The 15,897-nt window shown below is 44.8% G+C and overlaps 1 protein-coding gene across 1 annotated transcript in view; it reads right to left on the minus strand.

The window, feature by feature from the left end:
- VWA3B (von Willebrand factor A domain containing 3B) overlaps positions 1-15,897 on the minus strand; it is a 210,169-nt gene that overhangs the window by 123,060 nt on the left and 71,212 nt on the right. The window contains exon 8 of the mRNA XM_029231383.1: positions 7,355-7,480. Coding sequence (XP_029087216.1) covers positions 7,355-7,480 — 126 coding nt within the window. The remainder of the gene's footprint in view (positions 1-7,354; positions 7,481-15,897) is intronic.

Below are 15,897 nucleotides of genomic sequence, written 5' to 3' on the forward strand. Positions count from 1 at the left end.
TACTAAAGTGCCATGCTCCTTCCTGCCTCAGGACCTTTGCATGCGCTATTCTGTTGCCTAGCGTAAATTCTTCCCTTACTCCCACCCTTCATCTCATTAACTCACCCCCTCAACCCTCAGATATCAGCTCCAATGTTATTTCCTCAGTGAGGCTTTCCTTTACCCCAAAAACCTCAGGAGCTCACACCTTTCCTTAGTCATACTTCCCCAGGTGGGAATTATACTTCCATGTGCTTCTGATTTTCTACCCTTCCTGAACAAGAAATGGTACAAGATCCTGCTTTATTAGGGGCCATTCCATGTCTGTTTTTCGTCATTATACTCACTGTCTAGCACAGAGCTACGTATAGTGAGCATTCAATAAACAAAAGAATAAATAAATGGATCAAACTTTTTTTATGCTATCATTACATTCTATGTGTCAGCACAGTTCTGAGTGTTTTACATATATTTTCTCATTTAATTCTCACAACAGCACATTGGGTAGGTATTATCATTATCCCAATTTTGAAAATAAGGAAACTGAGGCACAGATAATAAATGTCTTGTCCAGGGTCACACAGGAGTGGGCAGAGCCAAGATTAATGTCTTTGTAACTCCAAACCTGTGTACTTCACCATCACCAATGACTACAGGGAAATCCAGCCAGTTATTTAATACAATGCCAATAAAAATGAGCATTATCTCTTTCTCCACTTGTTAAAAAAAGTGCTCAAAACTCCCGTAGAGCTCCTTGATGGAACTTCCTACAGAGCCTGAATGGACCTTTTGCCTTTTCCTTGTCTTTTGACATTGAGTTTGATATTCTGAACCAACCAAGTATGCGGAGTCCAATTTCGGCATCACTACACAACATGATTAGACTAATTATCTCTAGTGAGTCATAAAATGTCTGTGAAGGTTACTGCAAATGCAGAGTTCCTGAAATGCTTTGAGCTGAAGCATCATCCAAAGAAGAGTAAAGTCTCCCTAACTTTGGACAAATTCTTGAACGTTTTGTGAGAAAGGCCATATTATCGTTTGAGAGCCATACCCGGCACACACACAGTCACACACACAAACACACAGAATGCTTGGATATGCCAACACCAATGTCTCTGAACAGCTCAGCACTTCAGGAGAGATGCACAGCCTCCTGCGTTACTTTATTAAGAGCTGTGTTAAGGTATAATTGATAATTGATAACAATAAACCATATACATTTAAAATGTACAAACTGGTAAGTTTTGCCATATGCATGGTTAAGTTTATGTCAATCATTTTGCTATTTGTTGTCTATTGGCCCCATCTGTCCTTAATTCTCTCTCTTTTTTTCCTGACAGCTTTTGGATTGAGTATTTTCAAATCCAATTTATCTTGTTTGTTGGCTTGTTTTGTTATTTAGTGGTTATTTTAGTTTATAGTACACACTTTCAATGTATCATGGTCTAATTTCAATTGATATTATATCACCCCACACATAGTATAAGAATCTTACAATAGGGGCTTCCCTGGTGGCGCAGCGGTTGAGAGTTCGCCTGCCGATGCAGGGGACGCGGGTTCGTGCCCCGGTCCGGGAAGATCCCACATGCCACGGAGCGGCTGGGCCCGTGAGCCATGGCCGCTGAGCCTGTGCGTCCAGAGCCCGTGCTCCACAACGGGAGAGGCCACAACAGTGAGAGGCCCGCGTACTGCAAAAAAAAAAAAAAAAAAAAGAATCTTACGATAGCATATTTCCATTTCTCCCCTCCTGGATTTTTTTTTTTTGCAATGCAGTGGTTTGCTGTTTTTACAATTGTGGTAAAATACACATAACACAAAACTTATCATTGTAACCAGTTTTAGGCGGCATTAAGTACATTCACACTGTTGAATCACCATCACCACCATCCAACTCCAGAACTTTTACAGTATCCCAGACAGAAACTCTGTACCCATTAAATGACTCCCTCCATTCCCCAATCCCACCAGCCCCTGGCAACCACTTTTTGGGTCTGGCTTTTCACTTATCATAGCGTTTTCAAGGTTTATCTGTGTTGTAGCATGTGTCAGAGTTTCCTTCTTAAAGCTGAATAATATTCCATTGTCTGTATATACCACCCTTTGTTTATACAGTCATCTGTTGGTGGACTTTTCGGTTGTTCATCTTTGGAACTTATAAATAATGCTGCTATTCCCCTCCTGCTTTTATGCTACTATTGTCATACACTTAACTTTTATATACATGGTATAAACCCCACAGTACACTGTTATTATTTTTGCTTAAACAGTCAACTGTCTTTTAACGGTATCTGAATAGAAAAATACCACCTATTTACCCATGTAGTTATTCCCAGTGTCCTTAATTCCTTTGTGTAGAACCATGTCGCCATTCATTTCTTTCCATATCAAAGTATTACATGCTCCTTCTGCCTGAAGGATTCCCTCTAACTTTTCCTGCAGTGCAGATGAGCTGATAATAAATTCTTTCAGCTGTTGTACATTTGAAAATGTCTTTATTTTGCCTTTGTTTTTGAAAGATATTTTCACAAAATATAGAATTCCAGATTGAGAGTTTAAGGTACTGAATGAAAAAAAATAAGATGTTACTCCACTGTCTTTTCATGTGCAACAAGAAATCTGCTGTCATGCTTATCTCTGTTCCTTTTACAGAAAATGTCTTTTTTGTTCTGCTTGCTTTTAACATTTTCTCTTCCTTAGCGGTTTCAAGCAAATTGATTGTGATGTCCTTTGGTACAGTTCCCCTCATCTTCTTGTACTTGGCATTCATCGAATTTCCTGGATCTCTAAGTTATAATTTTCATCAAATTTGGAAATTTTTCAATCTTTATTTCTCCAAATATATTTCTGTTCTCCCTCCTCCCCTCTCCTCAGGAATTCCATCTACATTTGTTTACTTGAAGTTGTGCTACAGTTCACTGACGCTCTTTTGTTATTTGTCCTTATTTGTTATTTATTATTGGTTTTTTTTTTCTCCGTATGTCTCATTTTGGATAGTTTCTACTGCTATGCCTTCAAGATCACTAATCTTTTTCCCTGCAATGTCTAATCTGCCATTGATCCCATTCAGCATGTTTCCAAGTAAGATATTTTCTTCCCTAAAAATTTTCATCTCTAAAAGTTCAACATGTATTTTTTAAAAATACTTCCCTGTCTCCACTTAACTTTTTGAACATATGGAATACAGTTGTAACTGTTTAAATGTCTTTTTCTGCCAATTCTAACATCTGTGTCAGTTTTCTTCTTTTCATGACTAGTAAACTTTGATTGGATACCAATTGTTGTGAATTTTACCTTGTTAGGTACTGGATGATTTTATATTCTTATAAATCTTCTTGAGCTTTGTTCTGAGATGCAGTTAAGTTACCCATAAAGAACTCTCTACTTTCATGTCTTGCTTTGATGATTTCTTAGAAGGGCCCAGAGCTCAGTTTAAGGCTAGTCAGTCCCCATTACTGAGGCAAGACCTTCCCAAGTAGTCTACCCAGTGCTCTGTGACTTATAAATTTTTCCAATCAGGCTGGTAAGAACAGGCACTGTTCCTGGCCCTGTGTGAGCTCTAAACCCTTTCTTTCTAATTCTTTCCAATGGATCTTCCCCAGCCTCGGGTAGTTTCCTCACAGAATGATCAATATTGAGCAGAAATCACAAGAGGGGCTCTTTGCAGATTTCCGGAGTTCTCTCTCTGTGCACCTCTCTCCTCTCTGGTACTTTGTCCCGTGAAATCTTGATATCTTGATCTCCCTGGACTCCTAACTCTGTCTCTCAAACCTGGAAGTTTGCTCTGCTCTACCTGGGATCCTTCTCCCTACACCATGGCCTGGAAACTCTCTCAGAGCACTAAGCATTAAGCTGGGACAATCAGAGTTCACCTTGGATTTTCCTGTATCTCAGAGACCACTGGCCTTGGTTGCTTGGTGTCAAGCGCCTTTAAAAACCAGTGTTTCATATATTTTTGTCAGTTTTTTCTTTCCCTCAGGGAATTATCATGCACTGCTCTTGGTAATTAAAAGAGGTCAAAATTACCAACGGCCAGATTGTGTGGCCTCCCCATCTTCTTATTCCAGGTATCCCTGCCAGGAACTGCCCTCCCGGTCCTGGTCCTATAGGTGCCAGTTGGTCCCTGAACCAGTGCACCCAGTCCAGGGGGCAGATGGGGGCCGCTATATCCAGGAAGGAAGACTTTGTCTAATTCACATGAAGGTTCCACGTGTAATGACAGCTCACCTGATCTCCTCCATCCTACCCTTCCCCTCTCTAGATGGCTACCATATCTCCTCTGGCCTGCAGGCACTGGGCAGCCAAACATGGAAAATGGCTGCTGCCCTCACACAAAGCAGACGCAGGGTCTTGGGCTGACACAGCCTTTGCTTCAATAACATTGGGCTGTGGGCAGCAACGGGGGCAAGTCAGATGCTACATGTGGCCTTTGGGGCCAAAGCAAGGTTATAAAAGCTTCTTTTGGTATCCAACAGTGGAAAGGTCCTGACCAAATTTTCCTTTTTAAATAGAAATGGTAGGGGCTTCCCCGGTGGTGCAGTGGTTAAGAATCCACCTGCCAGTGCAGGGAACACGGGTTCGAGCCCTGGTCCGGGAAGATCCCACATGCCGCGGAGCAACTAAGCCCGTGCGCCACAGCTACTGAGCCTGAGCTCTAGAGCCCACGAAATACAAGTACTGAGCCCACGTGCCACAACTACTGAAGCCCGCATGCCTAGAGCCCATGCTCTTCAATGAGAGAAGCCACCACAATGAAAGGCCCGTGCACTGCAACGAAGAGTAGCCTCCACTCGCTGCAACTAGAGAAAGCCAGTGTGCAGCAACAAAGACCCAATGCAGCCAAAAATAAAAATAAATAAAATAAAATAAATTTTAAAAAATAGAAACGGTACATTTAAAGCATCTTTTGGGACTTCCCTGGTCATCCAGTGGTAAAGAATCTGCCTTCCAATGCAGGCGACGCGGGTTCAATCCCTGGTCAGGGTACTAGGTTCCCACATGCTGCGGGGCAGCTAAGCCTGCGTGCCACAACTACTGAGCTCGTGTGCCTCAGCGAGAGAGCCTGTGCGCCACAACTAAGACTCAATACAGCCAAAAAAAAAAAAAAAAGCATGTTTTGAAAGTTTATGCTTGGAGTTATTTTGGTTTTTAGTTCTGTGTGTGTATTAGATTGAAACAAAGGGATGACAATCTATCTTTCTAAAGATTACAGAGGCCAATAGCTCTTCTGTTTCCTTTAGAAACAACATCTAAAAACCTTCTGTTAACCCTCAAGATTACCCCAAGCTTCAATATTCCCTCTGTTAGTCTGCTCAATATGCCATAACAAAATACTAAAGACCAGGTGGCTTAAACAACAGAAGTTTATTTTCTCACAGTTCTGAAGGCTGGAAGTCCAAGATCAAGGTGCCTACAGGTTCGGTTTCTGGTGAGGCATCTCTTCCTGGCTTGTAGATGGCAACCTTCTGGCTGTGTCCTCATGTGATGTGTGAAGAGAGAGAGGTCTCCAGTATCTCTTTCTCTTCTTATTAGGACACCAGTTCTATTAGATTAGGGCCCCACCTAAAGTTACGATCTCATGTAACTTTACCTCCTTAAAGGCCCTTTCTCCAAATATAGACACACTGGGGTTAGGGCTTCAACGTCTGCATTTGGCGGGACAGATTTCAGTCCATAGCACTCCCCCAAACACCTTAGCAGCGAGCATTTGCCTGGCATGAATGTTTGCCTTATCCCAGGTCCCCTGCTGCATTTTCGTTCTCTCAGGATGATAGAGGACTCTCTGAGTCCTTGACTCTAAGCTCACGCTGAGGGGGGACGGGTGTCGCCACAAGTGAGCAGCCCCTCCAGACAAGCCTGATTGGGCCCCTCCTTGGAAACCCCAGACAGCTGGTCCTGGGGAAGCAACTGCAGCTGCTGCTGCCCCAGACCCAAGTCAGGACACCCACTCACAGGAAAAAGCCACTGTTGCCAGGAATTTATTAAGTCGCACAGGGCAAGCTCACCCATGCCTTCTACCTCCTCCTCCCTCTACTCGTGTCCCCTTCCCCGCTTCTCCTCTTCAACTGCATCCCTGACCCCAGCCAGCCTGGCCTTCTTGCTCTCCTCCCCTATTGATGCCTCTGTAACACAGGCAGGGTACCAGGAGGCAATACAGCATGGCAGGGGCTTCCAAAGTTTGCTGCACATTAGGACTGCCTGGGGAACTCTCAAAACTCCCAATGTCCAGATTGCATCCTTTATGGATTAAATCAGAATGTCTGGGTTGGGAGCCAGACATCAGTATTTTTACTGAGGAACTAGGTTTTGAATCCTGGCTTCATTACTTCTAGCGTGGCCTTGGGCAAGTTACTTAACCTTAAATGGAGATAAAAGTAGCAGCTATCTTATAAGATTGTGGTAATGATGAAATGAGCTAATACTTGTGAAGTGCCTAGAACAGTGCCTGACGTGTAAGGTATGTGCTTTGTTAACCACTGTTATTACCAGCCGTGCTCTAAATGAAACCAGTCCCCTACAGAGGAAAATCCTTTACTAACTCAAGAACTCAGGACGAAGAATCAGTATTCTCACTGCCCTAACTGTGAAAGAGAAAAGATGGAGCTAACATTTACCAAGTACCTGTTTGGTGCAAAGCATGCATTATTTTACTTAATTTTTACAATAATCTCTTAAGACTGATGTTATCATTATTTAACAGGAGAATAAACTAAGGCTCAAAGAGACAGACTCAGGTTAATCTAGCAATGGAGCTGGGATTTACAACCAGATTTCTCACTCCAAACCCAGGCTCCTCTGAATCCTCTTTTCAACTGGATCTTGACCTATGGACTTCCGTGTTTGTCTTTGCATAGCCTAATTTTAGCAAAAATCCTGAGAAGACAGTTTACCAGGATCCCCCACCCCCAATACCTGAGCAAATTCCTCATTCCCCCTGTCCCCCAAGGTGATGTCTGATCACCCTGGCCCGCCTTCAGCAAGAATCCTGTCAGTTAGGTTTAGCCAGAAATCCCCTTTTAACCCTGATGTTTCTTCTTGGTAATTTTCCACCCACCAACCCTCCACCCTGCTCCTTGGCTGTAAATCCCCACTGGTCCATGTTTATTCATAACTGAGCCCACTTCCATACTGAGGTCTCTTTTCCCCTCTTGCAATAGTCCCTGAATAGAACTCTGATTTTGCTTTGACAACCTGCAGACACACACATGTGCACACACAGACACACACACACAGAAGGAGCACAGCAGAGCTCTGGAGAGTCCCCTCAGGAGCTGGGCTAAGGAGCTCTCCTTGGTAAGGAACATGGAAACAGCCCCCATCCCCAACCAGTAGCAGTTATGACTCTTTTACACTCGTGCCTATAAACAGCACCCACCGTGATCTGTTGTGGCCACGTCGGTATTGGGAGGCTCAGCCACCAGACTCTGGATCTGGGCCAACGTGCTGCTGGCTTCCTGCATCTCCCTCCAGATGAGAAACACGTCCTCTCTGACCCCAGCTCCTGGAAGGGAAACACGTGTGAGCAGGCAGCTGTGGAAGGCCCCAGAATGCTCTGGTGGTCCTAGCAAGCCTGGCACAGCCCAGCCAAGTTTCCAGAATATTTCTGAACACCCTCTTCCATTTGCTCCACTAACATCTTTCTGAGATTCAGAAGTGAGATCCCTAAGAAAACGCTGTCATCTCAAGAAATCGTAAATGCAGACCTTAGGAGGTAATAAATCCTTATAAAGTAAATATTTGTGGCAGCCAGTGTATATTAAGATGAATTTATTGATAATACTCAAATAAGATAAAGAATAAAAATATTCAAAGGCACCCAATAAAAGCCAGGGTGATCACTGTGGGCAAGGGAAACGCAACGGTATATGGAAGTAACAACCCCTCACCTTTCCTGATTAAGCCGAGATTTCCTGCTTCTTTGAAACCACCTTCACAACTCTATTTTTCCCTAATGTAATAAAAATTCTTTGGCCTCCTTTTCTGGACCTCTCCTGTCTCAGTTAAGGGTTTGGTTTGGCTGTATGACATTTTTTAAATGATATGGCGTAATTAATATAGACATTTATATCATTTTAGCAATCAGTCAATAGACGTTCATCCCATGGGTAAGAAGTCCAAGGCTGGGACAGAGGCTCTGCCTCCACCAAGATCCTGGCTCTAATAGATTAGTAATCTCCAGAGGTTAAGGAGGGTGTAGGAGGCGGATGGGTATGGCTATAAAATGCAACACGTGGGAACCTGGGGTGGTATCCTGAGAGCATCAATATCGATATCCTTGTTGTGATACCGTCCTATAGTTTTGCAAGATGCTACCATGGGGGAAACCTAGTAAAGAGCATGTGGGCATTTTTGTTATTTCTTACAACTGTATGTGAACCTACAGTTCTCTCCGCCAGAGCCCGCTGTGCATACGAGGCCAGCAGTGACTCCAACAGGCAACCGTGCTTAGAAGATGCCACTCACCCATTTTCAGTGGCAGCCGCAGGCCCAGCCGCCAGCCTGGCACCACTCACGGCATCGTGGGGGCTACAGGGGAGTCCCTGCTCTGGGGTGCTTCTAAAAGGTTGCTCAGACAAGAATTTAGCAGACGTATTCTCTAGTTTTAAAGACTCCATTCCAATAAAAGTTTATTTAAAAACAAACATGCACAAGAAATCTACTTCACAGACTGTGTACAGTCGGCTCAGAGAACACGGATGCTGTTATTACTTAAGTAAGCTGAGTCCCGATTCTCTAATGATAAATACCTTTTTGGGGTACCTGCTACGTGCCTGGCATTGTGCTTAGGCCTTTCGAAACATTTTCTCATCTCTCTTCACGACAATTCTCCAGGCAAATTCTATTCCTGTCCCCATTTCCCAGCTGTGTAAACTGAGGTGGAGCTAGTTAGTTGTCCAAGGTCATACCCTCAAGAGTGGCAGAGCAGGGGGTCAAACCCAAGTTGGTGTAACTGTACCAACTCAGCCACCCTGACTAGGTGTCCTGGAAAAGGGACGGCTGGTTTACAGAGGTCCCTACCCAAGCTGCTGATGGCATCCCACTTAGCAGTCCACAGACGCCTGAGATCCCACGACCACAGAGAAAGAGAATAGCCATCAGGTGTAGGGGCCGCCCCAGGAGATTCGTCCACCCTGGGCCAAAAGACTGACCTTAAGCTACCAGGGCAGACCAGAGTTGATGTTTCTGACTTCTAAAATGTAGTCCAGAAGGGTGGGGCGGAATTAAGGGAAACCAGAGCTCTGGCCCTCCTGAAGTTGGCCAGATCAAGTGAGAGAGTATTAATAGCTATATTTATTAAGAAGCAAGTGACAAGCCCTGACAGAGATGGATGGCCACCAGGGCTCCACAGCCATCAATAGCCCGAGGAGTGAAACGTGATGAGTACCCAGCTCCACGCTGGAACTCCAAAAATATTGCAGGCTGCTACCCATTGCAAACCTGGAGCCCCCAGGATTTTCTGATCCTGTGAAAGCAAAACTGGCTTCCAGCTGCTTGCTTTAGCCTGGAGGTGTTAAGTAGCAGAATTCTCTTTAAAAGTTTCAAATGAGTCAAGGCTTTCCATCTCCTCCAGGCTTGTCAATAACATCTTAAGAAGGAGTAGACTACTCCTTCAGCCTCAAAGGAAAAACTTCCAAGGAAATACAGTTGCCGCTGGCTGATCCAAGGACAGGAAAGTGCGTTTAAGGGGCAGCAGTGACCTGGGATGTGCTCTCCTGAGCAAGCAGTCATCAGACTCTCACTCCACTGGTTTAGTCGTTATAATCAGGCAGCTACAGATTCCTACGCTGGTGATCAGAAAACAAAACAACTCAAAACTACCCATTTAACTTGGTTTGCTTTAAGAACAAAACATAATGAAACAAAACCAGCTAGCAGACAAGAAAAACCACAGGCAATAAAAAGCCTAACTTAGGGCTTCCCTGGTGGCGCAGTGGTTGAGAGTCCGCCTGCCGATGCAGGGGACGCTAGTTCGTGCCCCGGTCTGGGAGGATCCCACGTGCCGCGGAGCGGCTGGGCCCGTGAGCCACGGCCGCTGAGCCTGCGCGTCCGGAGCCTGCGCTCCGCAACGGGAGAGGCCACAACAGTGAGAGGCCCGCGTACCGCAAAAAAAAAAAAAAAAAAAAAAAAGCCTAACTTAGAAGGTAGAGGTTTTATTTCAAGTTATTCGACAGGCAGTCAGGAAGGGCTGCCATTTTTATCTGGGTCATTTCTAAGGAGCTTAGCTGGGAAATCAGACGGCTGCAGCCAAGGGGGACAGCCCCACTGGAAACAGAAAGCGTGGAGGACAAGGCACAGGAGATTTCAGTATTCAGAGAGCTTTGTGAGGCCAAACCAGAAAGGAGATGAAACCACAGCGGATCCTGCCGCACACAGAGACAGGATATGGTTCCTCAGACAGACACCCAGGTGACCTAAAAGATCCTCCAACCCCAGCTGCCCCCTCCCACCCCAACCCCTGACGTCCCCCATAGGCCTTGTGGTGACCACTTGAAGGCTCACAGAATGCTGACACTAGCTGGAGGTGATGTCACATCAAGCTGCTATTTGTTGTCAGCACCCGGTACTGACTGGCTTGTTTAACATATGAAGGAGACCCAGGCCAGATACGTTTTGATGTGTCAGGGGAAGAGCCCACCTGCCACCAAACACCACCTCGCTGTTAAATCTTGCTTGTCTCACTTGTAGGGTAAAGTCCAGTTGTCAGAGTCCAAGTCAGTCATCTATTCACGTGGCAAATATTTGTTGAGCACTTAGTATATGCGGTGGGTGGGCTCTGCCAGTGAACCCTGAGCTGGCACTCAAATCCAGGGTTCAAGGCCCCCGCCATGACACCCCTCTAATAGTCTGCCACCATGTAAGAGCACCATCCTCCCAGCCCTCCAGGGCCCCTGCACTCCCCCGTGCTCCCTATCAGGGGGCTCGGAGCCCTCCACTGCACTCACCCAGCCCCACCCTTCATTCAAGGCAGCAGCCTGACTCCACCATCAAGCTCTGCCCCGCCACCCCAGGAAACAGCCATCTGCCTCCCGTTCCTTTTCAATTCCCATGAAATGAACCAGCCACAGCCACTGCTCTCGGTGCTTTTCCTGCCGGGACACACGCAATTAAAGAGGCTGGCGCCATGTGCAATTCCTGGCTGCCTGGCCGGCCAACCTCCAATTCCAAAGAGCATAAAGAAGCATCAGCCAGAGAGGGTGAATTAGTGTATCCAGACCTTGAGTTCAGGCTAAGTGAAGTCACTCCTTCACAAACACGAGGCTTTACTTTTAGTAGGCAGCTCCTTACAGCACAGCTCGCCACTCAGCGGCGGGTCCAGGGTTTCCAGTAAGGATTCCTATCCTTCCTTCTTTCCATTCTTCTTCATTACAAAGAAACAATGACGGAGCACCTAATGCATTCTTTCCTCAAGGGATTGCTCTGTCCCATAACCGACAACCCCCAATAATGCAAGACACTCTTCTAAATGGTAACAGACTTATAGCGTTTGAGCATATGGCTATACCCTAGGTGTTCCAGACATTAACAGTGACATGCCCTAGAGCAGTAAGTCATTTCTTTTTAGGTCCTCGTGCCACAGCAAGGCAAGGTCCCCACCCCCTCACCCCCATATCTGAAATATTAGCAATACCGGGGGCAGGAAGGGAAGGGCTATTAAATTAAATTAAAACCACCCTCAGCAACCGTGAATCCCAGACCACCCCCTGAGTCCTGCTGTGGCCCTTTCCCCATCGCCCGGGACTCCTGGGGGAAGAACTGGCCCCCCTGGGTGGAGACTCTGCTGACTGCCTGAGCCCTAAATGCCTACTCAGTCTTGAGGATCTGAAAGAGTTGAATATGACTATAAAAGGCAGTATTTTCAGGAAAACACAGCACCTCTATTTTCAGAAAGTGATATAACATTTAAAAATAATAATAAACAATGAGGTAATTAAAATCCCCAGAGACCTAAAATTACAATATGCATCTGGTAAAAGGGTGTATATTACATCCATAAAGGGATTGAAAGTGGTGGAATCAGTAGTTTTTGTTGTAATGGAAGCATTCCCAGTTCCTTGTTTTAATTACATATTAAGATATTTTGCTCAGTCTCGCCCTATGGAAATTAACCATTAATTAATTTAAAGCAAATAGAGTCATTTCACCATCTTGATAAATGTCTAATGTTTTCTTGGGACAATGAATATATGTGTTTCACAAACATCATGATGCCTTAAAAGCAGTTTCAAATATCAAGTATGGACAACTCTTTTTTTTTTTTTTTTTTTTTTTTTTTGCGGTACGCGGGGCTCTCACTATTGTGGCCTCTCCCGTTGCGGAGCACAGGCTCCGGACGCGCAGGCTCAGCGGCCATGGCTCACGGGCCCAGCCGCTCCGCAGCATGTGGGATCTTCCCGGACTGGGGCACGAACCCGTGTCCCATGCATCGGCAGGTGGATTCTCAACCACTGCACCACCAGGGAAGCCCTGGACAACTCTTAATAGGCGGCTATGGTACCATCTCCTGGGGCCTCTTTCTTCTAAGTATAACACTGTAAAATGCAAATGGAATGCAGTCTAATTGTCCAATATTCACATAGAAAAGCTGTATATAAACCATAACTCTTCTCCCCATGGTAGAGAGCAAGTGTTCCACAAAACTCAGTAAGAAGCATGACCCCAGACTCTGTGGGCTACTAGCAAACAGGTGATAAAGACACAGGCACAAGAATAGAGAATCAATATCTAAAGAGAAAATGCCCAAAATGCCCACGAATAAAGTTTAGTTGGATAAATCTATTCTATTTAGAATCGCTAATGCCGTTCAGAAGACACCAACTCAAAGGTTAAGTGTTTTAATGAAATGGTAAATTCAAAGGAACTTTATGAGTTTCCTTTAGAGCAAATTTATCAAAGTTTTTGTTTTTCAGCTTTCCTAATCACATAAAAGGCCTGCACTTCTTTTGGTTCTAAGGGACTTACAGTGCCCAAAAAGGATTATAAGATGCTCACAGGGCTGCTCACTGATTTCTGTCAACCAACTCTGAACCAAGAGAGAAACAGTAAGGCTAGGACTGTTGTTTTGCGGGAGTGATCCCACGCTAGCATCTGCTCTGCCTCCTGCCCTCAATGGAAACCCGTTTTGGGGATGGTAGGTCACATGGGCTACTGGGGACTGGGTCTCACTCACATAGAGGGGTCTCTTCCCAGCTCTGCCAGGTCATTCAGGAATGAGTAAGTTTTAGGAGACTCATTATTTCACTCTAAACTCACAAGAGACTAACCTAGAAACCAGGAAGCCAATCATTTAAAAATATCCTTTTCACAACAGGACATCTTCTCGGAGAGTCATCATTCATTCATTTCTTCAACAAAACTCAATCAACGCCCATGATATCTGGGCACTGGAAATACAGAGTGAATAGGAAACAGTGTGAGCTTTGAAGCGGCTCCCCCTCCAGGGTGGTCTTCCCAAAGTGTGGTCCTCAGAACTTGTGTCAGAACCCCCAATCAGCTTATCAAAATGCAGATTCCTAGGCCACACCCCAGACTCACTCTGAGGGTGGGAATCCAGGAAATCGTACTCTTACAAGCATCCCCGTGATTCTCTTGCAACAAAAGTTTGCGAAGCTTTTATTTCTATTATTTCTATCCAGCATATGCTTGGAGAAAAAACAAAAAAGTTGGGTGATTTCTGGGAATGGTATTCTAATACCCTGATGTCCCTATTTCTGCCCTAAAGAAATGCTCCTAAAGAGTCAGAGCTCTTTTTTGTGTCTGACCTTCAAGGTGTCAGAGAGTCCTTGACATACCATCTTCCAGATCCCGTTCCAGGCCACTCTCATTGATATGGTTCATGATATTCTACTATTTCTAAGAGTGTCGTTTATTTTAGATGTATTTCATAATGGCTGCTTCCTGCTGATACAAAAAGAGGGAGGAAGGGGGGGGAAAGTAAAATTGACTTTGTACCTACTATGTGCCAGTCACTATGTTGGGCACTTAAACATACTACTTCATTTGTTCTTACAGCCATCACCCAAGTAGGGCTCATCACTCCCACTTAACAGATGAGCAAACTGTGGTTCAGAGAAGTTAAGGAACTTGCCCAAGGCCACACAGCTAATAAGTGATGAAGTCAGGCTTCAGCCTCAGGTCTGTCTGTCTCCAACTCCCCCTCCCCATACTCTTCCCATGTGGAGCACTGTCCTTGTATATCCTCAAAAATTACCACAATGCAGGATTTGTGTAAGCAAACCTCATCTGTTATGTACCGGTTGCTTTTAGTTTCCTTCAAGGGGCTTATAGGCTCATCTCTTCCTGGTATGGAAACCACCCAGTTTGTAATTCTGATCTGTAGACGATGATGGTTGGTGAGCTGTATCACCAAGGTCAGGACCTAATGCTGCACTCTGCTGAGTTGTAGCACACACCTGCTTGCTTAGCTGTAATCTACCTGCGCTGGGATTGGCAGTCACCCACGGGCAGGCCCAATGGGTTTTACTAACTCTGAGAGCTCTCCAGTGTTGAGCTTCTACTATTGTCATACTGCATCCCTTATCAAACTGTTATTACTTTGAGGACAGAACTACGTTTATCCCTTTTTGTAACTACTCTCCTTGGTACATCCCTGACACCTTGTAGGCTGCTCCAGAACATCAGCTTCTTGAAGAGAGGGACCCCCTTTTTTCATCATTGTAACCCCAGAGCTCAGCACAATGCTCCACTTTCAAATAATATATGTGGAGTCGATCCCTCACCTTGAAACCAGAACAAGCGTATTCAAATGTAATGAGAAATCTCCACTAGCTCTTTTTCCTAGTAATTCAAGTTAATTTTTAAAAGATTTTTCAGAGATTTCTCTATGCTTCAATGTTTTGTTAGGTGATGCAGGATGTCTGAACCCACTTGATTATTTCAGTGTGATTCTAAGAGATTGATTATCTTGTTGACTAAAGAACTGGGCTGAGCCCACCACGGCCCGGTGCCAAGAGAGGGTTCCAGTGAGCAGTGCAGGGGTCCTGGTGACAGGCTAAGAATAAACAAGGAACCCAGGATTTAAACCCACTATGGGGGAAAAAAATACAGGGGGTCCCTGCCCTTAAAGGGACTTACTCTCTGGTGGGGAAAACTAGACCTTCCTACACATTAGGTGAGGGTGTGAACTAAGGGAACAAGAGGGTTGAGTGCAGGTGGGCAAGTCTTAAATCCTAAACTGAGATCCTGCAGTTGTGATGGGAAGGAGCAACGTTTTTTTCCCACTTTTATTATTTTTTTAAATTAATTTTTACTGGAGTATAATTGCTTTACAATGTTGTGTTAGTTTCTGCTGTACAGCAAAGTGAATCAGCTATACGTATACATACATCTCTTCCTTTTTGTGAAGGAGCAACTTTGAAATCATCAAGCAGAAGCATAATTGATATCCTAAGAGTTTAGGGTTCCCTGAATAGGAAACTTGTCTTTTATTCCTTCTGAATCTCCTCCTCACCCCTAGTGAGACACTAAAGCACACAGAAGGCGTTTCATAAATGCTTTGCCAACAAGAGGACTGTCTCAAGAAATCCAAGGCAAGCCATTATTAGAAGGAGCAGGACTTCGGAGACAAAGTCTCAGCCTTGTAAACTGGAATGTGGCAGCAATTTTGGAAGTGCAGCTGCTCCAGCTCCATCCATTGAATTAAACTGAGTTCTAGGGAGCAGAAAGGAGACCTCTGAGAGAACTGCTCTCAGTAGCCCATAAACAGGCACCAGTCAGTGCTTCTATATTAAATTAGAGCTTAGACACAAAGAAGCCAAGCCAAGCCTGAGTGATGGGCCAGCAAACTTTAAATATCTAATTAAAGATCACAAGTGTCTTCCAAGAATGAGGACTTGGTTGTTTATTCTCCTTCAGCCTGTCAGCCTGAACATACCTTAAAACAAATAAATTTTGGTTTTG

This window comes from Monodon monoceros, unplaced genomic scaffold (assembly GCF_005190385.1).
Source record: "Monodon monoceros isolate NGI ecotype Baffin Bay Population unplaced genomic scaffold, NGI_Narwhal_1 Super_Scaffold_19, whole genome shotgun sequence".
Classification (NCBI taxonomy): Eukaryota; Metazoa; Chordata; class Mammalia; order Artiodactyla; family Monodontidae; genus Monodon; species Monodon monoceros.